A 20,779-nucleotide genomic window follows, 5' to 3' on the forward strand; every position below is an offset into this window, starting at 1 on the left:
CTGATGACATGTGGCGGCAACATGGTTACACCTCTAGAATCATGGTACAGTGGCTGCCTGTCCTTTTCTGTCCTTTCCTTCTCCATGGCTTGAGGCTGGCCACACTTAGGGCTGCTTGTTCCCATTGGTCACTTTGTAGGAGTGCTCAGGGCCAGCCATCATTGTCCCTGACCTTCCTGCCACCTTCCTGACAGTCAGATGTGCTTCCTTATCACCTTGACTTAATGCTTGAGAAAGCAGAGTACAAGGAGGAAGGTTTATTTTGCCTCATTAAAAATCTTTTACTTTAAAAAAATGTACATTGGTGTTTTGCCTGCACGTATGCCTATGTAAGGTGTCAGGTTCCCTGAAACTGGAATTACAGACAGTTGTGAGCTGCCATGTGGGTGCTGGGAATTGAACCTAGGTCCTCTGGAAGAGCAGCTAATTTTCTTAACTGCTGAGCCATCTTTAGAGCCCCTTGTCTCATGTTTTTATGGCAGGGGAAAGCATGTCTGCATTCTTGATGGCAGGACTGTGGCACAAGGGAAGATGATGGGTGGCAGGAACAGAAAATGGCCGCAGGGACGACCCAGCACAGGCCATACACAGAGCCAGTAATGTGCTGCTGGGATACAGCAAGGTGCATTTTCATACTTGCCTCAGCCTAGGTTCCCAGTTCCTCATCCTTCAGTCTTCCTCAGTGATGTTCCTCACACTGTGCATAACCAGAGAACTTCTGACACGAGTTGGTTTATAGCATGCCATGGGCGGCCTGCTACACAAAGCACCTTGGAGGCCAAGAATACACGCTCAGTACTGTCTGTAGGCAATTGCTACAGAATGGCTCAGGGCTTGCTTGCTGCAGCATCTGAGTTTCCGAGAGGTCAGGCACAAAGGCAAAGCTGCCTGTTGCACGGTATTATTTTCTGACCTTCAACCGCAGAAATTTGTAGAGGTCAAGGGTTCAAGATCCAGCTTCCAGGGGCTTATGTTTCTTTTGAGTGTGCTTCCTGTGGATGACAGATGCCACTTTCTTGCTGCCCTCCCGTGTGGCCCTTCCCTTCATGTGTGAGGAGGTGGCATGCTCTTTGCAGCCTCTCCTGCAGGCATGTAAGTCTGGTGAGTTTAGGACTCCACCCTCATGATTTTACCTAATTAACAACTCCTCAAGGGCTCCATCTCCCAACACAGACACCATTGATCAGACTGCCTGCTGGCCACAGGTCTGACAGCTGCCTCCCAGGATGGGGCAGGTTGAACTGGACAGAGTCAGTTTTCAGCGTAGGGATTTTGGAGAGTGCTAACCTTGTGACCATAGTGGCCCAGAGTGTGCTATGTGTGTTTCCATGAGAGGAGCTTTCATCACGACATCACGGTTAGGAGGAGGCAGGGTCCATGTGACAGGCAGGCAAGGAGGGTCCTCTACGCCTGCTTTTGGAACAAAACCTGGAAGATTGCTCAATCTGAGACACCAAAGGTGCCAGAGAACTTGGATTGTGCTGCTGAAACTGCATTTGAAGTTACATATTCCAGGAAGTTTTGCTAGAACAACTCTTGAGTAAATAAGTCTCTTAGATGTTTGGATTTTGTAAAGTGCTGAGCCATGCCTCAGCATGTGGACCGCACACTGTGGGGCTGGCTATGGAAGCTGTTTCCTTTGCTCTTCTTGTTCACATCCCAGGAGAAGGGACCAGATGCAGACAGCCATATGTATGGTTTTTGTGAAAGGGAGTTGGTGTGCCCCAAGGAGGGGTTGGCTGGAGGTCCTGTCTGAGGCCCTCACTCCTTATTTGGGTCTGTGCCTGGGGCCAGGCTGTGTGGGGCTGGTATGTACATCGTACTCTCTAGTTTACCTGTTTGCTACCTGAGGAACCACCCACCCATGTCTGTAGTGTCAGTGGGTCAGTCAGCTCTGTGCTCTGTCAATAACAGGCAGCCTGTCTCACATAGAGTGCTTCCTGTAACTATAGCATCAGGGACCAGTGTGGTCTGGTGCTGGCGTGGAGACAGGATGGAGAGACTGACCATGAAGAGTAAACAGGCATGTGCCCCATCAACTGGCAGAAGCCTATGGAATGGCTTGGCTTCCAGCTTCAGGCTTAGAAGGACCCTAGGTCCCAAGGTCTTAGAGGCTGAGTGTCAGGAAGGCTGTCGGCCATTGAGTTAAAAATAGGGAGTTGGGCTCCAGAAGACAAGGAGACAACAGACCTTCCCAGGCACCAGCCTTGAGCACTTCGGGGGCTTATTTCCCAGTTCAGTGGTAGAGAGTTCTAGCCTCAACTCTGGAGGTTAGCTCCCCCTGGATGTCACCTGCTAGTAGCATGGCTTAATGAGAGGTGTCCCCACCACCCCTCACTTGTTTGTCCTGTGTGAGGACATGGGAGTTATAATGTTCTTGTCAGTGGCTCACACAGGTGCACTCCTAGGGAGCAGTTCCAGAGCAGGTGAAAGCTGGAGAGGGGCCTCTGGCCAATAGTTGTTTTACCAATATTGTTCCCATTCCCTTAAGGAAGAAAACACTGGAACTCATTACTGAGCAGTGATCCTACCTCTGCGTGCTAAACGGCTTTATCTCCTTGTACATTTTCCCTTTCTTGGGTTTTTAATTCCAGTTAAATGTGATTTTAATGAAATTTCTCTGAAAGCTGTCGTGACTACATTGTAAGGTTAAAATTGACTTATTCTTTCAAGATAGGATTCAGTTACAGCTAGTAAACTGGATTCGGTTTTATTACCAGCCAAGTGAAAATATTTTTATTACCCTGACAAGGTTAGCAGTCGGAGAGCAGAGAATAAATCAACAGTGTGGTTCTGGCCCGGGCAGTCCTCTCGGTAGCCTCCTCTTGCCACACAGCAGTCCCTCTGCAGTGTGCAGCCTCATTAGGCCTCAGAATGGCTGATTCTAAACTGGAAATGATGATGGTGCTTCATTTGAGACCTGCAGACAAGCTGATTGAAAGGCACATGTGTAAGTGTGGTTCCCCCGGGACCGTGTTGCAGCTTGGGGACGTTCCCTTGGGCAGAGGAAGGCCTGTGTGCAGTGTACAGCAGAGGCTTAGCCCATGGGCTTTCTCAGGAGCAGGCCACAGTGCCCAGAGCCAGGCAAGAGGCAGTCTTCAGTGCTTGTTTGCTTTCTTCTGAGGAGTAGATCTGCTGGTGCCTGATTGTTGTGCCCTGGTACCCATTTACCTACAGGCCCCTTGGGTCTCCTCGTTCTCCTAAATGAAGACCAAGCTGGGCAGAGTGGCTGAGTCTCCTTGATTTGTGGGGGCAATTATGACATTTGCTACCCAGTGCTATTAGCCTAACCAGAGGAAGTGCAGCCTCTCAGTGCTGTTGATGCTCTGTCCCTCTGGGATATCTCTGCTCTCAAGGCCTGATTGAGAACCAGCAGGTTCTAGGGCTGTCTGGCCTCCCTCCATTCAAGAGCCTGGAGCCAGCTCCATGCTGGAATGTTTTTTCTAGCTTGCTCTTCTGCCAGCTTTTGCCTCAAGTCTCTGGTTGCTTCTGTCCACAGAGTTGTCTTGGGATCTTGGTGTCAGGCTAGTAGGCTGGCTTCTCCATGGTACCATGGAAGAACAGCCTACCCTGGGGTCCTCCTTCACCCCTACTTCTCTGCTGTTTGTAGGCCCTACAGTCTTTCCCCTTTTCCTTCCCAGCATATGCACATCTTCAGAGCTCTTCCAGAATAAGTTGAGGGGTCAGTTTGTCATACCACTTAGAGTTGGGTTACCCCAAGGATCCTGGGACACACATTATGTGCTCTTCCTGTCCGCCCATACATAACCCCCCTACGGAACAGAAGGATTGCTTTTTGTCTCTCTCTTAAGGCCTCATACTGCTGGGCAACTGCAGCTTGTGACTGCAGAGGACGTTCTGTCCTACATTAGAGTGTTAACAGTTGTTCTGAGAGCCCTTTCCCCAGGCCACACTCAGCACAGCTGCAAAAGAGTGCTGTCAGAAGGAAAGGCCCCCAGCACGTCTCTGCTCTTTCACCTAGACCATTTCATGGCTGTGGGAAAGCCAAACTGCTCGAGTTACTGCAGGGTGGGAGGCAGGAGCCGCATTCCACAGAGACATGGGCTGCTGTCCCTGGGCATTGATTATTCATTGCCCCCGTTTCTTTCTCCCAGCCACTGAGAGGTTCTGGGACAGGGAGGCAGAACCGTGATGGGCACCAAGTGTGGAGTGCTTACCACCTGGAAACGGCAATGGCCGCCATGGGCAAAGAAGTGCAAGCGAATGAAGCCTGGCAAGCCCTGACCAGATGATGGTGTCTCTGTGGCCCCCATGCCGAGATTGATGTTCCAGGTTTAGTGCCGAGCTGAGACCAGTTAATTTACGTCGTAAGCAGAGACTTCTAAGTGCAGTGATTCACTCTGACCTCAAGAAGAAAAGTCTTGGCCTGGATGTAGGTCATCAGACCTGCTCCCCAAGTGTCCCCAGCATCCTTCCTGTTCATGGCTGCTGGAGAGGATCTGTGTGTTTTGTTTGTCATGGGAAACCTCGCCCCCCAGTTAAGTAACTGCATTGGCATGGGCATAAAAGATCAAGGAAAATTGACTATTTTTGAAGATCCTTTATCCTCTCAGCCCATGAGCCATCAGCCCATGAATTAAAAAGTCCCGGGACTGTGTGCTAGAGGCCACACCTTTTCACTTCAGTGTCTTCACTCAGAGGTGGATTGTGATGGGCCCTCTGTGTACCCTAGACTGCGGGTGCCTGCTGGGATCCACTCTCAGCTCCCATGTGGCCCTCTGTACTCACCTCGACCCCCTTTCTAGTCATGTATCCTCATTACTGCATGGGTTTGTGCCTCACTCTGCTATGCCCAGTCTCTCTACCCTAAGACTGTAGAGATCATTGACAGCAGGGTAAGCCAGACTGTGTGAGGGACTTTCCTTTGTGGACACAGTCAGGTCAGGGCATGGGAATGGCAGTGTTAGGGTGGAAGAGGGTAGTGGGGATGGGTGGGGACCCTAATTGAACACTGATTGCCCCCTGATCTCCTAATTGGACCTTAGCTGAGTGTGCTCTATGTGAGGGCTGGGAGGTTGAGTCTGAAAGCCCCAGGCCTTGATGAAGGTGAAACCTTGGCCCCACTCTGCCTCTGCCTGGGCTAGCATGCTGCAGATGCTTAGCGAGTGCCTCTATTGGGCATGCAGATAGGGGCGTTCCATGGTAGTACTTGGGATGTGATGACCTTGGGATCCAGGGAGACTTGCCCATCTCTGGTTTCTGGGAGCCAGGAAGGGCTTCTTGGTAAGCCAGGAATGCAGGGTGCACCTCACTTGACTTGCACAAGGAATTCTAGGGACAGTCAGCACACCCACCTTCCACACTGAATGCTCACCTCATTTCCAGGAAACCTATTTCAACGTGAGTCTGTAATTCCCTGCACACCGCCTGTTCTCAAGGCTTCCCTATTCTGCCTCTAAGGCAGAACTTGGGATGGGAGGATCGAGATTTATCTTGCACAAGAATAACTATGCTCTGTTGTTGCCATGGTAGGTCTTCACAGAAGGGTCTGCCTCTCGAGGGTCCCAGTGACCATAGGAGAAATCACAAGGGGCATTAGAAAGTATTTCAAAGTGAATGATCATAAAAATTTAGAAATACAGAGGCAGAGGCTCCATCAAACGCAGACAAAGCAGTGTGCAAAGGGAAATACAGTGCTAGACACTCCTGAAGGAAACCTGAGTTGTCAAGTCAGGGACCTCACTCGTGCCTTAAGGAACTGGGGTGGGGACTGAACCCAAAAGCTTGCTTAGAAAAAGTCAGTAAGTCAATACTTACAGTCAACTGGCAAGGGAAAAAAATAAAACCCCAAAATACCCAGATTGCCAATAGAGTGTGGGACAGTGTCGGCCCCTGAGCATGAAGTAGGGACTGTTGCTCATGTTCTGACATTTGACAATGTTCTGAAATGGGAACATTTTATAAAAACAATTACACAGGCACCCCCACTGGAAAGCATTCAACAAGGGATAACTGACTCTCTAAAGCCGCTGGGAATTTAACAGGGGCACGTGCTTCCTAGTTTATTCTGTAAGGTGGTATTTCTCTGATTCCCAAACTAAAGGTGGTTTTAAAGAAAGAACTACAGACCCAGTACCCTCCATGAACATAGATGGAACATCCTGAACAAAACTTTGAGCAAATCAAATCCAACACCATATTAAAAGAATAATATATCATTGTGACATGTGCTGTGTCCTCAAATGCATGGTTGATTTAACTGTTGAAAAAGGATCTGATATAGTCCATTATGTTAAAATATCAAAAAAGGGCAGACCCATAAAATTATCTCAGTGTACGCAGGAGAAGCGTTTGACAAAGCCCAGTGTTCGTTCTTAATGAAAGCCCTCAGTAATCCAGGAGTGGAGAGGAACTTCCTAACTCTGGCAGCTGAACTCATACAGACGGTGTGAGTCTGCATGTTCTCTCTAGGCCTGGGCATTCTCATTAATTCTATTCAGCATGCATACAGGGAGTCCAGCCAGTATGCAGAAGCAAAACCAGCAAACAGAAGCACACAGTGTGCAAATGGCCCAGACTGGAAAAAGAGAAAGGACACCCCTTCATCTCTTGAAAGCCTGTAGGAGCAACAAAAGAAGTGACGAGGACTGGAGGGGAGTTTCCTGAGGCTTTGGGACACCAGGCCAACATACAGGAGTAGTGCTTTTGCCAATAGCCACAGGAAACCAGCAACTGAGTAGGCCAGGGAGACAGCTCGGTGGGTGGGTCTGAGTTTGATGCTCAGAACCCACATGAGGTGGACAGGCATGGTGGCGGGTGCTTGTAATCGCAGTGCTGGCAAGCAGAGGCAGATGAGTACCTGGGGCTTCCTAGCCAGCTTGCTTACTTGGTGAGTTCTGGACCCATAAGAGACCTTGTTTCAAAAATAACCTAGCGGATATGCATGGCACCTCCTGAGGAGTGGCACTCCATGTTGTCCTCTGGCCTCTATACATACATGGGTACATGTGTGCATACAAGCACACATACACAGACATTAGCAAGTGAGTGAATGAACATCACTGGTTACAGTAGCATAAAAATGTGATTTCAGGAAAACTTAAAACAAACATCCTGACCACAAAAGCTACAAAATATAGCCAAGAGAAATTCAGAGTGACCCAGTCATGCCCAGAGACATGGGAAATCGGGGTATTAAATAACATTTCCCCCTAACTGACCACACATCCAGCTCAATCCCAGGTAGGATCCCAACCTGCTCTCCTGCAGGAAAGGGCATGCTCATGAGCACACACAGAGACCCTGGCATACCTAGACTCACCAGCAAGATGAACAGCATGCCAGGCCCAGCTTTGGCTGGGTGCAAGAACGGTGATGGAGGCCATGCATTATGGACACTGAGCTAAAGCTCACTGGGATGGAGTGTTTGGAAAGAGCTGCACATACGAGCAACTGATTTCCACGAAGATGGGAGAGACATTCAATGGCAGAGCACACAAACTGTGCAAAGGACCTTGCTCCATGTTTTTGCCACGCTAGAAAGTGAACTTGAATGAATGAGACCCTTTAAACCTCAGGTCTGTAGCTTGCAGGAACACAGCCTGTGTGCCGTGAAGTCAGGTATTGGAGTAGAAAGCCACCCAAACCAGGAAGCAGAAAGGAGATTTGGACAGATAGCAAAACCAGAAGATGCTCTGTAGATGCTTCTGTCCGGGAGAGCATAGCTGCCTTCCAAATGCTGCAGTCCCCTTTTGGATCCTTACAGCATTGTCTCTTGAGAGTTGTATGGGACAAGACCTGGGCATATTGCCTGTCATGTAAGCATGAAAACCTGAGTCCAGATCCCCCTCACCCGAGTCAAAAGATGAGGTGTGACAGTGCATGACTTTAATCCCAGATATGGGGAAGTAGAAACAGGAAGATCTCTGCGCCTCACAGGCCAGCCAGCCTAGTTGGATTGCTGTACTCCAGGCTTTATGAGATACCTTGCTTCAAACACGAGGTGGAGAGTGCTTGAGAAGCCACCTGATGATGCCACTGTGCTCACAGTACTCACACAATGAGTGAATGGAAAGGAGCCAGGAACTAAGCCCCTGTGGGCCTGTCTTCAGCCTCCCTGCCATCTGGTCCCCTTCTCTTCTGCAGGCTTCACTGATCAGTCAGAGAGCCTGCAGTCAGACCTACTGAGTGCTGGAAAGCCAGGAGACTCACCACCACTTTTTCCAACTGAATCTGATTGGTGGTTATTTTCTGATGTGATGACAGCTCTGTCTTGGAAGGAAGGGTTTACCGAGATGTTCAGGAGCACATCTGTGGAGCAAGAGTCATCTAATACCTTGTTGCCCCAGCTCTGTGTAGCTCCAGAGAAACCTGTATTTTTTTTTAGATTATGTTACTGTCAAAAAAAAAAAAACCTTAATGCCTCTCCAGAGATGATAAGACTGTGTGCTGTGGTATCAGATACACCCTGATGTTATATAGTCTGCCAGGAGGCTTAATTATATTCTGAGCTCCTGCTCATCAGGGTCCCAAGAGTGGGAGGTATTGTTTTCTTCCTGTAAGGCCCAAGACTGAGTTTGCTGTGGCCCCTTCCTGGGACTGAATTAGCCACATCAGTCTTGCCTGCCTTGAAACGCTGTGCCTTCTAGGTCTGACAAGTCCTCCAAGGGTCATTTTAACATGGCCACCAAGGCACACAAACTGCTGTCTTTTTACATAATCATGTTAGAAATGACCCTTGGAGGACATGTTTTGAAAGAATGTGTTTGTCCTCAACCCTAAGGTCTGTTGGGGCGTTTGATGATTACACTCAATTTCCAGCCTGGTATCCACCATACTCCTGATGCTATCCATCTAGAATTAGAATCTACAAGTCAGTGTGAGGCCATAGTGACCACTGCCCTCCCAGATGCCAGCCACACTCTGGTCCTCAGGCCATGCCCATTTCTTAATACTGACTGATGCAGAATTCAGACATGTCCACAGCCCTTAAGGCTGGCTAGCTCTTTGGAGTGGCTCATAAGATCCAGGATGCTCTCACTCACAGCTCTAGTTTTATTGTGGGGCATGAGGCAGGAGGATGAACCCAATGAAGAGCTGTTGTTCAAGGAGCTTCATGCTTGTCCCTGCGGTATCGGGACCATCCCCTCTCCAATGCACCATAGTGCTGGCTTCTGAGAAGGCACCACATGGCCACTGAGCGCTCCTATGGGGTACAATGTAGGTGTGAGCAAATGCATCTTAGGTACATAGTGGCGCACTCTATCCCTCCACCCCTCGCCTTCCCAGGGTCCAGTAAGGCTCCTGATTTTAGTTGACCAGTCCCTATCCCAGAGCTGTGCAGTGCCCACTAGTATAACAGAGGCATGACAAGGTTTTCAAGGCTCCCTGTCAACAGACCAGGCACAGGTGCTGGTGAATCACCTACCACACAGGTGGCTGCTTCTGTGTGAGGCTGTGAGGCTGCAAGGCTCCCCGTCAGGACCAGGCACAGGGGCTGGTGAATTGCCAATCACACAAGTGGTAGCTTCTGTGTGCGGCTGCAGATACAACTCTGGGAAGCCAGCTTTTCCGCCTTTCCTCTTGCCTCCTGGGATGCCTTTGAGGGACTGGAAACCCCTCCAGCCTCTCTGGTCCTGGGATCAGCTGAGATTTGGAGCTCTTTGTGCAGGAGTAGCAGTGAGGATGTTGAACTTGCTCTCTTTGCCTGATCAGCACATTTCTGAAATGGTGTTAAAATTTTCTAAATAAAATCTCACTTCCTATTGATTTCCATTACAATTTCTGAGGAAAACTTTTTTCTCCCTGAGGAGGTTATCTGACCATTATTAGAGTGCAGTGGTGTGTGTGTGGGAAGCGTTGCAGCTCATTACATGGCAGTCCAGGTCACTTGTGTTCCTAGGCACTGCCCGGGCATTCTGATTTTCCTAAACCAGAAATCCTCAGGAACAGAACTGAGCCTGGCCTGATCTTCAGGGATGGCCAGATACCCTTTCCACACAGCCTTCTATCCCTGGGGCCTTGCTCCACTCTCCAACCCCCTTAGGCCAAGAGGGAGTGCGAACACCCTTCTGGTTAGAGCCTGGAGTTAGTAGGGTCTACTCTTGTTTGGTGATGGAAGATAGGTGGCTTGCTTAGGCCTTTCCCCAGAGCCCTGATCCCCACAGCTCTGGTCTCCATATACCTGGCTGGCATGGCCCTGGCTTGTGGGCCACCAGAGCCTTTGCTTGCTGTGAGCCATCTGTGTTGAGTCTTCTCTTGCTTTCCTGAGCACAATCGGCTGGAGGTCAGCGCACTGGCATTGCTGAGAGGATACTTGCCTGGCCGTTTCTCAGGGAGGGTGGCTGTTGCTGTCATCACCTCCAGTGTGGTTTTCTGAGACGGCTCCAGTATTTCCTATCCAGTTCCTGTCACCATGACACAGCAGGTGTCCAGGTCCCCTAGCTGGCTGGTGTATGTGTGTGGGGGTGCAGCACCCACTTAGGACTTGACTTTTCCTGCGGTAGAGAAGCAGCTTTTCGGTAACAGAGGCCCTGAGTTGGCTCTCAGTTGCCCTTGTTTCTAGTCTTTTTTGTCCTCTTAACTGATGAGAGGGCTGGAATCTTTCCCTTTAATTAAAGCCCATTCAAGCTAGGCCCAGCAAAGTAGGCGGTGTTCAGCCTGCCCTCTGCTCAGCAAGGGGATTGAAAGATTTCTTTGTGTGGGGTATCTAAATGTGGACCATTGTGTCTGATCTTTGCGCAAATAAATCTTTGTTGCCTGGTCTCATGTCAATACTGCTAACCTGTAGTGGGAACTCTAGGGTACAGTGTGTTTGCATTAACTTACCTGCATTTCAGTCCAGAAGACTAGCTGCTTTCTGCAAGATTGCAGCCCACGGGCCCATTGTTGAAAGCACTAAGTAGAACACGCCGTGGGCTGTGGCTACTGTCCCTTCTGATGACTTTACTGCAGTGCACCTTGCCCTGGCACACAGGACATAGTGGCTTGAAAGATGATGGTAATTATATCTGCCCACCCGTTCATTATGCCTGGACCTTGATTGCCAGTGAAATGGAAATTCTGTTTTTGAAATTATTGCTGACTAGATTCCTTTATCAGTGAGAGAGCATGTGCTTAGGTCGCTTATAAAACAGGCAAAATGAGTCATTTCAGTGCACACATTTGCAGTTCTGATGTATATAAATCGGAAGCACGCCTAGAGTTTAGCAGTCCGTCTTACACCGGGTTCAAAATAGGCGGCCCTGCCAGAGACTCATTATGCACATTAGAAGCTGGCTGGAGAGCTGGTGGCTGGGCCACCTTATCATTCATTACCTATTTCCTGAGTAGCGTGCAGTCAGTGAAAAATGGCCACTTCTCTATGAACAAGGACACTGTCTAGGTGGCTCCAGGGTGGACATTCCAGAGTCAGTGGTTCCACCTGGCAGTGCTTAGACCACCCAGCAGAACACTTGCCCCAGGCACCCACAGAGGTCCTCATGGTCTCATTACCTAATGAGTGTGGCGCTTGCCCTCTAGCAAACTTCTAGGAGTTGAAGGTCCCATGTGGAGCAGAAGAGAAGGCCAAGTGCTTAGAAGTCTGGTGACATAGACAGCTGAGGGGCTCCAGCCTTGTCCTGCCTGACTCCTGGGAGGAGATGAGCACCTGCCCTCCAGTGGCCTGGTTTCAAAGGCAGCCCGGTGTGGAGGGCCCCTCTGGGGACTGATCCACAGCAAGCTTTTCTCCGTAAGGGTTGACCTGTGCCTTTTTGTAGTTATTGCTGTCAGTGTGTGGTCATTCTTCAGGGCTGGTCCTCTGCAAAGGATATGACCACACCTGGGGCCTGCTGTGCACCTCTGCCAGAATCTGCTGCTCACCAAGTCAGCCCTAAGAGCTGTAGCTTGCTGGTCCCTGTGCCTGCTTTGTACGGGGCAGAAAGGGTTGGCTTTTCCTCTTCTGCTAGGCTACTCCAATGCCAGACAGTCCGGAAATGTGTTTTGAAATTTTTAGCGCAGTCAGTTTGTCTTAGAGAGGGGCTGCCTGCCTTCGTGGTACACGTTAGATCTGTTTGTTGTCCAGGTCCTAAGATTCCAACCTTCCCCGTGGGCGGGCTGCTGGAACTACAGCACAGGAGGCGGCAGCTCCTGGGTGTAAGTCCCTGTGGTGCCTTGTTTTCTTCACTTGATCCTCTCCGAGTCTTGAGTGGAGATCTCCAGCACCAGCTACTTCTTTAACACTGAGAGTTTCCAAGGAGACCGTCTCTGCCCTTGGGGAAGTTGAGTCTTAACCGTGAAGACTTGGCAGTCACTTACGGGCACCGAGTGAATCCGGAGTAGAGCTGTGCACTAGTGAAGGGAGAAGTGACACCAACTGTGGCCGGATGACCGTGGGTCAGCGTGGCTGGCTGGGAGTGGTCAGCGGAGCCAGGCCACCTGCCTGGTACACCTGCTGTGGCAGCAGGTCCTGATGCTGGCGTAGGCTGCCCTTCAGGCTGTCCTCATTGCCTGCTGTTTGAGATGCTGGGGTTTCTTTCCCTGGGCTGCTACCACCCTTGGGCCTGTGAGTCCCCAAGCAGCCACCTGCATATTCATGAAAGCTCATTCCTCATGCTCCTCTGTAGAAAGAATCTTGTTCAGAAAATTCAGTCATTTTCTAAACTGCTGGTTTGCAAGTGTTCATCAGATTTGAATTTCACATCAACTGCAGCGTCCTGCTTCAGTGCGCTGGGCCACAGCCGAGACTGCTGCTGTCCCAGCAGGATGTGCCCTTGGGAGCCGCAAAGGTTGCTGGGATGAAGAACCACTTGGGCCTTTGGATCTTTCTGTCAGTTTAGTTTTGTAACTATAGCTAATTTCAGGCTGGAAACAATTTTTTTTGTCTTCTTTTAAAAAATTACCTATATTCCATTAGGAAGTCGATTTGTCCTGTTTGCACAGGTCTGTGCCAGACTTCTTTAATAAACAGAATCCAGACAAATGCCTATATGTGGAAACCAAGTATCCTCAGTGAGTGGAACTAACTGGAAGAGCTGCCATGCAGGTAGCCCCACTGCCCAGCAATGTGGTCCAGTTAAGCTTTCTGCTGGGCCTGGAACCCTGGGTCTTAAGTCTTTGCCTGCAGAGGTAGCATGTGGCAGATACACAGAGACCTTTGGGTCCTTCTGCTTCTTAGATCAGGAGTAAATACCGGGGGTCTGAGGGTCATCACCCCACCTAATTACCTTTCTTGGGGTCTCAGGGCCATCCCCCATTCAGTGTCCTGTCCTGGGGTCTCAGAGCCTCCTCTTCCTGGAACCCTCTTCTCAAAGACTTCCTAGTACCTTGCTCCAGCCTCTGTGACAGTGGAGGGAACATGGTTGCTTTCATAGCTCCATTTTGTAGCTATTATGTGCCACCTTGTTTTCACTGATCTTGAATTGCTTTCTATTTTCCATCACTAGCAAGGGTCTAATCCCTGAACTTTCTCTTCTAGATCCACCTAAATTGGTCTGTATGCTGATACTATAATGAAATACCTGAAACTGCTTAATTAAAAAGAAGTTAATTTAACTCTTAGTTCCAGAGATTCAAGCATAGGACACTGGCATCAGTTCATCTGTGATGAGGACAGGTGGCATCACAGTGGTGGTAAAGTTGTGAGAACGACAGCTCATGCTGCAGAATAGGAGCCAAAGAAGAAGCCAGAAAGTGGCCAGCCTCCATAAGATCTGGCTGTAGGGCATTTTCTTGATTAGAGATTGATGGGGGAGTGCCCAGCCCACTGTGGGTGGTATCATCCCTGGGCTGTTGGTCCTTGGTTCTTCAAGAAGGCAGATGGAGAAGTCTTAATGAGTGAGACAGCAAGTAGCACCCCACCATGGTCTCTACATCAGCTCCTGCCTCCAGGTTCCTGCCTTACTTGAGTTCCTGCTCTCACTGCCTTTGATAATGAACTATATGGAACTGTGGGTAAAATAAACCCTTCCCTCTCCAAGTTACTGCTGTTCTTTGGGGACACATTTGGGGGAGCCTGGCTGTCTGTGAAACTTTGTTGTCTTTAGTACTTAGTTCCGCATCTAGAGGCTTCCTGGTCTGGACAGGGACAGGTCTGCTGGGTCTAGATACAGGTGGGATGGGGCCTGGGTAAGGATGGGACAGTTTTGCTGGGTCTGGGTGCAGGTGGGATGGGACCTAGGTGATGGTGGGACGGGTGTGCTGGGTCTGGGTGCAGGTGGGATGGGACCTGGCTGAGGATGGGATGGGTCTCCTGGATCTGGGTGCAGGTGGGGTGGGACCTGGGTGAGGATGAGATGGGTCTCCTGGATCTGGGTGCAGGTGGGATGGGACCTGGCTGAGGATGAGACGAGTCTCCTGAATCTGGGTGCAGGTGGGATGGGACCTGGGTGAGGATGAGACGGGTCTCCTGGATCTGGGTGCAGGTGGGGTGGGACCTGGCTGAGGATGGGATCTCTAGGAGCTTGACGGCTTAGTTCTTCAGATCTCTTGTAGCCCCTTCACCCTACTGAGACTCACTTCTGGAGCCATGTGCTTCTTAATTTTCACTCCCCCTGTGTATAGACTTTCTTCTCTTCGTGGGTATCGGGGTGTGAAGAACCCCAAATGTGCACATGCACCTGACACAGCTGTTACTCTGAATCATCAAGTGCTCTTAACCACTTGGTGCCATCCCTCCAGCCCTTTATTTGTTCTCTTCTTGAAGAGTGGATGTGGAGTCTCTCCTCAGTGGAATTAGTCTTTTGCCCCCCTAACTGCTTGTGCTTGTGTTGTGCAGAGCGAGTCCACCGCCATCTGGATGGGCATGAGGTGCGGTACCTGCAGTTTGCTTTCCGCTGGATGAATAACCTGCTGATGAGGGAACTGCCTCTGCGTTGCACCATCCGCCTGTGGGACACCTACCAGGTGAGCCCCCACCCCATGGTCCTCGTCCCATCCTGCCTCCCCCTACACTGGATCCCCTGCAGGGTAGCCTCTCTGCTGCAACAAAGTCTCTTAAAAAAGAAAATCTAGCTGTGGTGTCCCTGTCATCTGACTGTGTAGAGCAAGGAAAAGGGCTTTCTAAGACTCTCCTCGTCACCTGATTGCACTCCGGCTGGTTGGTGACAGTCTCTCCCATTCTCCCTGGCAATTTACATTTTAAGCAGAGTTAAACTGTAAGTGTGGACAAGTAATCATGTACCTTTACTGTATATCCGAGCAACTCTTCCAGAAACTTCACACTCGGGACTCACGTGTTGTCTGTGTTTTGAGTTACTTACAATAAAGATTTAAAGAAATCCTCAGATAGATGCAGCACAATATGAAATTTTCCACTCTTCACCAATTTTGATGAAATTCATGTCTTCAGGAGATTGAGTTTTCCGAAAGCAGCCGCCTGGGCTCCCTTGAGTGTCCATTGCTTATTCTAGCCCCCTTTCATTTTGTGTGTGGGGCCTGCTGAAGCTGGCCTATGCGCGGGGTGTGGGTACTGGCTTGCAGCAGCAGCACCAGGCCCCATGCCCTGGGGTGAGGCATCAGATCTCCAGAGAGCCAGGAAAGAAGCACCAGGTGAATTTTCTTTGTTATAGTAAAAGAGTCAAGTCTTCCCTGTTGTGAGAGCCCTTGATGGGCTGTGTGTCAGGGTTTAGCAAAGGGGGCACTGCATTGGTGCTGGCTAGGGGCAGCTCCAGGTAGCATGTGTCCAGCCTTTGCAGAGTGCTCAGCATCAGAACCTCACACATGGGCTAACAGAGGTTGGTATAGACGGGGCCCTGGTGCAGCATGACTAAGCCTTAAAGGCGGTGGGGATCTTTGGTTTAGCAAGTTGCAGGTCATTGCTCTGGGTGCCGTCTCTTTCCCACAGGCCAGGGTCCTATTGGGGCCTTGTGCCTACCATCTCTGCCTGAATTTGGAACTCCCCTGAATGGTAACATCGCTCTTTGTTCTAGCTGCCAGTGGTGCTTTGTGTGCCCCACTACTGGCTATGTGGGTTTTGTGACCGTCTCTGTCTTGTTTTTTCCCCTAATCCCTATTATGATAGTTAGTACTGTCAACTAGAATTAACTAGAGGATAACTTCTGGGCCTACTTGTGAGCAAGTATTTACATTAGCTTAGCTTCAAATCTATGAGGCTTTTGTCAATTAGATAGGACTCCCCCCCACCCCCTCCCGACAGACTGCATGAAAAGGAGAAGGGGATCTGAGCTCCAGCACCCATCGCTCTCTGCTTCCTGACTGCCGATGCCATACGACTTGCTCCCTCCAGCTGCTTCTATCAGGTGTTTTGTTGAAGCAACGGGACACGTAGCTAATAGGTCTGCTATATCACGACAGCCCTGCCAGCTGCTCTGCCCCCTGTGTGTCTTGTGCCGTCATGGAAGCTTACAGGGTAGCATTCTGTGGGCTGGGTTATTGGGTGCTTCTCATGGCAGAGCATGCTCGTGATTTGTAGGTTTTCTTTCCAGGACTTGGCAGCTGCAGAACTCACATCTAGTAATATTAGCTGGGAATTAAAGCCTTACCTGGAGCTGTTTGGCTAAAGTAGCTGCCATTCAACTGCATCGATTGGTTCTCTGTTGGATGACAGGAAACAAAACCTAATATCCTGTAAATTGCAAATGCTCTCATTCCTGTGATTGCTTAGGCCGTTCATGGCCCAGGCCTGCTCATTAAGCTGAAAGTTCCTTGTAATTCTGCCCCATTATGAATGAAGCAGGCATCGAGTCAGTCACACCTCGAGCAGACAGAAGACGGATTAGCTCGGCCATGTCCTGCACTGTGTTTCCCTGAGGTTTGGCATTCAGACTTTGAGTATGCTCGTAACCTCTTCATTGAGTTAGTTGTCCTGCAATTTAATTTCATCACAAATCAACTCCTTTGTACTATGAGCTCATTTTTGAACAGATGAGACCCTAGCCACAAGCCTTTCCCCATCTTAAAATCCAAGTGTTTCCATTTCCTAGGGCTGAGTAGCCATGAGACTGAGCAGCCTCTTCTGGCGCTGGAAGCACATAGCTGTCCACAGGCAACAGTTAAGCAGTCACTTTGTACAGCTGGGTGTTTATTGGCTGAGCCATCCTTACAGTGTGTCATAAGATCCTTGCGGGACACATAGCACGGAAAGGCTTGCCCTAGGCCCTGGGTAAGACTGTGGCCATAAAATGAATGAAGTGAATTGTCCAGGATGGGACAAGCATGGGTCATGCAGATGTGTGTCCCCTCAGAGTTTTCTGCTGTCCATCACAGCAGCTGGCCCCAGGTGTGAGGGTCATGGATCCTAAAGGGATTTTCTCCCAGTGAGAGCCGCTTCTGAGGTGCTCTGTAGCGTATAGATACAGCCTTGCCAGAAGCACCCGCACTAGACTAAGCACCACACAGGAGAGCAGCTCTGAACTTGTCCTCTGGTTGCTGGGCTGCAGCTGTGCAGCTCATTAATCTAGTCCCAGGCCTTTGCCCTTACCAGACCAGCCAGCCATCTTGTCTTACCCTATCCACTCCATTGGCTGCTCTTCCTTGTGGGTGACACATAGTTTTATGCCTGCACAAAAAGTGGTGTGTTTGGATGGCCGTTTGATGAAGGGTATCCTGGTCCACTGCTGAGAATGTCCTCCCACACCTGATCCTTTCTCACATTTTATTTTTTTGTGCCATTTTCCCTGTGCCATCGAGAGGTGGGTTGGAAGGTAGCTGGAGTCGGGCCTCCTTGCACCTGGCATTTGCCCTGGAACTGCTCAGGATAGAGTCCTGGAGATCCCCGAGTTACTCGGTTCACACATATTGTTGAATACTTTCCTGAGCCCCTGGGCTGTGGGAGTATTGTAGACAGGGCACTGTTCTCAAAGAGCCCATGTGCCAGTTAGAGAGCCTGGCCACAAGCCAGATGCTATTGTCACTGCCCTAGTCTCGGGTGTTAGAAGCAATGCTGTGGAACCTCCCCACCCCCCCCCCCGACAGCCAGGCAGTTCTTGGGGGGAGGTGGCAGTGGGGAGCAAGTAGCTTTGAGTTGCAGTCTGTGTGTTCAGGTCTCTACAGGCCATCTGTGAACAACAACATTTTATGTTGGAGGAGCCTGGTGAGGATGGAGCTGATGAAGCACTCTAGGGAGGGGGTGAGGTCAGTACCTAGGTAGAATTGCTAGGAAGCTCTGAGGGATGGGGTCACTCCCATCTGGACATTAGTTGTGCACTGGTAGTAAGGAGCAGTAGGCTATGCGGAGCAGGTGCTGCCCAGAGCCAGAACCTCGGCCATCCAAACACACCTCTGTGTTCCAGATTATTTGTGCAGAGGCTGTGCTCAGGGATTGGAGATGAGTCTAGGTGTGTGGGAAGTTTCTGGAATGGTCCCTCCTTCGGTGTGGACCAGGCTTGAGGATTTCTCCCAGCAGATGCAGAACACACTTCCCAATTGAGACTTCCTGTTTGCACTCACACTGGTTTATGACAAGCTGCTCCTTTGAGCCTCCCACAGGGTGAAGAATTGTTCCCAGCCACCTGGAACCCTGGGCCACCATCAGCCATGTGAGTGGGCTAAAAGACAGAGCTTTCCCCAGTCCGTTCTTGAAAGTCTCAGCCCTCCATTATAGCTACGAAAAGCCCCAAAAGCTGCATGGCAGATTCCTGCCCCAGGGAACTGTGGCATCACCATTGTTTATACTACAGAGCTTGTGCAGTTCACAGAACAGTGGGTGGTTACATGCTAGAATTTTGTCACAGGTACTTCAAGTAGTGTTTGGCATTAAGACCGGAGCGTGGGATGAAGACTTACTTGGTCTTATGCATGTGAGCAGCCTGTTAGCCTTCAGTGGGGTGCCCTGAGGACACCTGGGCCTAGTCTGGAGCCATTCTGGGTCACATTCAGGGTGATATAATGAGGGTCAGGCTGTGAAGACATGGGCGAAGGCCTAAGCTGAGGCTCTGCCCCGGACACCAGTTTGTAGTGAGCATGGAGTAGGCTCCTCCAGAGCTTTAAAGGGAAGTGATTTTGTCAGAGGTTGGGGTGCGGCATGGGAGGTGGAACACTCCCAGAAACCACTTTACCGTAGGTCTAGCCTGTCAGTATCAGACCATCAAGTTGGATTAAGTTGTGATTTCCAAGGTTTTTCTGAGCTCCCAGGAGACATGTCTGCTGTTGACATCCATCCATCCTTCAGTCTTCCCACTGTCACCTATGACATGACACCTGTTCTGTGGAGAGTCTTTGTGAGGACAACGGGTCAGCATCATGGTATCTGAAGAAGCACCCCCACCCAGGAGCTCACAGCTGGCCTGGGAAGCACACATGGCAGAATCATAGCCATGCTTACGTTGATGACCAAGGCTGGCACTGGCAGTTTCAGCAGGCACCTCATCTGACCAGGGAGTTAAGGAGAAGACAGAGTGGGGCACTAAAGGCAAGGACCTCATGCTCAGTCTGCCACATAGTGGGTCTGATCAGGCAACTGGTGGGTTGTAGTGGGCCAGTTGTGCATTGCATGGAGTCCAGAGGCAGCTAGTCACAACTGGCTTGGCCTGAGGCATGACTAGGTGTGGCTGTGTCTGCGCACTTGGGGGCCAGGATTGAGGATGGGCTCCTAGCACCTGCTATATCCTTTGCTGTGCCCAGCTGCCAGCCATCTTGAACCTGGACCTCCTCACAGCACTGATTCTGTGACTCAGGTGGCATTGGAACTGATGGATTGGGTTAATCTAATAAGCCTGAGGAAGCAGGCCTCCTTACAACACACTTTTTCATAAGCCCATTAAGATTTGAGAGTGTAAGCTCTTCATGCCTACCTGCCCACAGGAAGCAAGCATACATCACTGTCAGTCTGGTAAGGACTTAGAAACAGAGCACTCAGAAAGACTTGGCTCACTGCTGTTACGTTTGCAGGGAGGAGCCAAAAGAAGGGGGTGAGCCACTCCCCTCCCCCATACACACACAGCAGCAGTAGCAGTACTGTGTCCTGGGAATGGAGAGGCCAGCTTGGGGGCGTGTCTCAAGTACCCATCTGGGCTTTGACACTCTTCTTCCTGTTTTGAACCCCAGCTTTGGGGCTTGGGGACCGTGAAGGAGACAGTTTCTTCCTCCGAAGCTCTGGCTCACTTGGCATGCCTGGTCAAGTGTGTGAGAACTCAGTAGTCTGGACCAGGTGTATCCCGGGAGAGTGATGTCCTGGATTCCATTACCTCCACACAGTTCTGACACACGGCGGCGTCTCTCAAGCCCACTATGGAGCTGCTATCTTGAGTTCTCTTCCAATCAAGAAAATGCTTGACATGTTAGGTCAATGTCCCATTGCTGAGAGGTGGGTTCTAGCAGAGCAGAGGTTTCTGACCATGGTCAGTTATCTTTGGACCTGTGGTGAGGCAGTGTAGCATGCTTGGAGTGAAACTTCTCTCCTCAAGGCTGGGAAATGAGAGAGGTAGAGAGGCCTAGAGTCCTCTTCTCACTTTCAGGAGCAGATGCCCCAACTTGAAGGCCTCCCGCCAGACTCAGCCTCCGAAAGGTTTGTATGAGGCTGTGGATAGAGCCTTGGGCCTTTGGAGGATTATATATTCTTCTGTAGAAGGTAGTGGTTCAGACAAGCTTGCTGATGGGTGAGTATAAGCTTCAGCTTCTAGCAACAGGCTGGCAGGCAGCTCATCACCTTTGCCATTAGGTTCGTCCATGGAAATGTGTAATTAAAGAGCTAGAAATTGCCCTGTGTTCCTGGGTGATCTCCAGAGTCTCATTAAGGAGAAGAGTCAGTTGGGCCAGGGGAAAGGCATCTCTCCTTCCCTTCCCAACATCTGGTCTCTCTGTAGCTTCACTCACAGGTTCTCTGTGGCAATGCATTGTGACCACTCAGAATAAATTCCTATATACTAGCTTTAAGCTAGACCAG

At 50.2% G+C, this 20,779-nt stretch overlaps 1 protein-coding gene across 1 annotated transcript in view; it reads left to right on the plus strand.

Annotated features, from left to right (window-relative positions):
- The window catches only part of Tbc1d22a (TBC1 domain family member 22A), a 287,423-nt gene that overhangs the window by 170,105 nt on the left and 96,539 nt on the right, over positions 1 to 20,779 (plus strand). Inside the window, exon 11 of the mRNA XM_051160164.1 lies at positions 14,714 to 14,841. Within this exon, the coding sequence (XP_051016121.1) occupies positions 14,714 to 14,841 (128 nt within the window). The remainder of the gene's footprint in view (positions 1 to 14,713; positions 14,842 to 20,779) is intronic.

Source organism: Acomys russatus, chromosome 17 (genome assembly GCF_903995435.1).
Source record: "Acomys russatus chromosome 17, mAcoRus1.1, whole genome shotgun sequence".
NCBI lineage: Eukaryota > Metazoa > Chordata > Mammalia > Rodentia > Muridae > Acomys > Acomys russatus.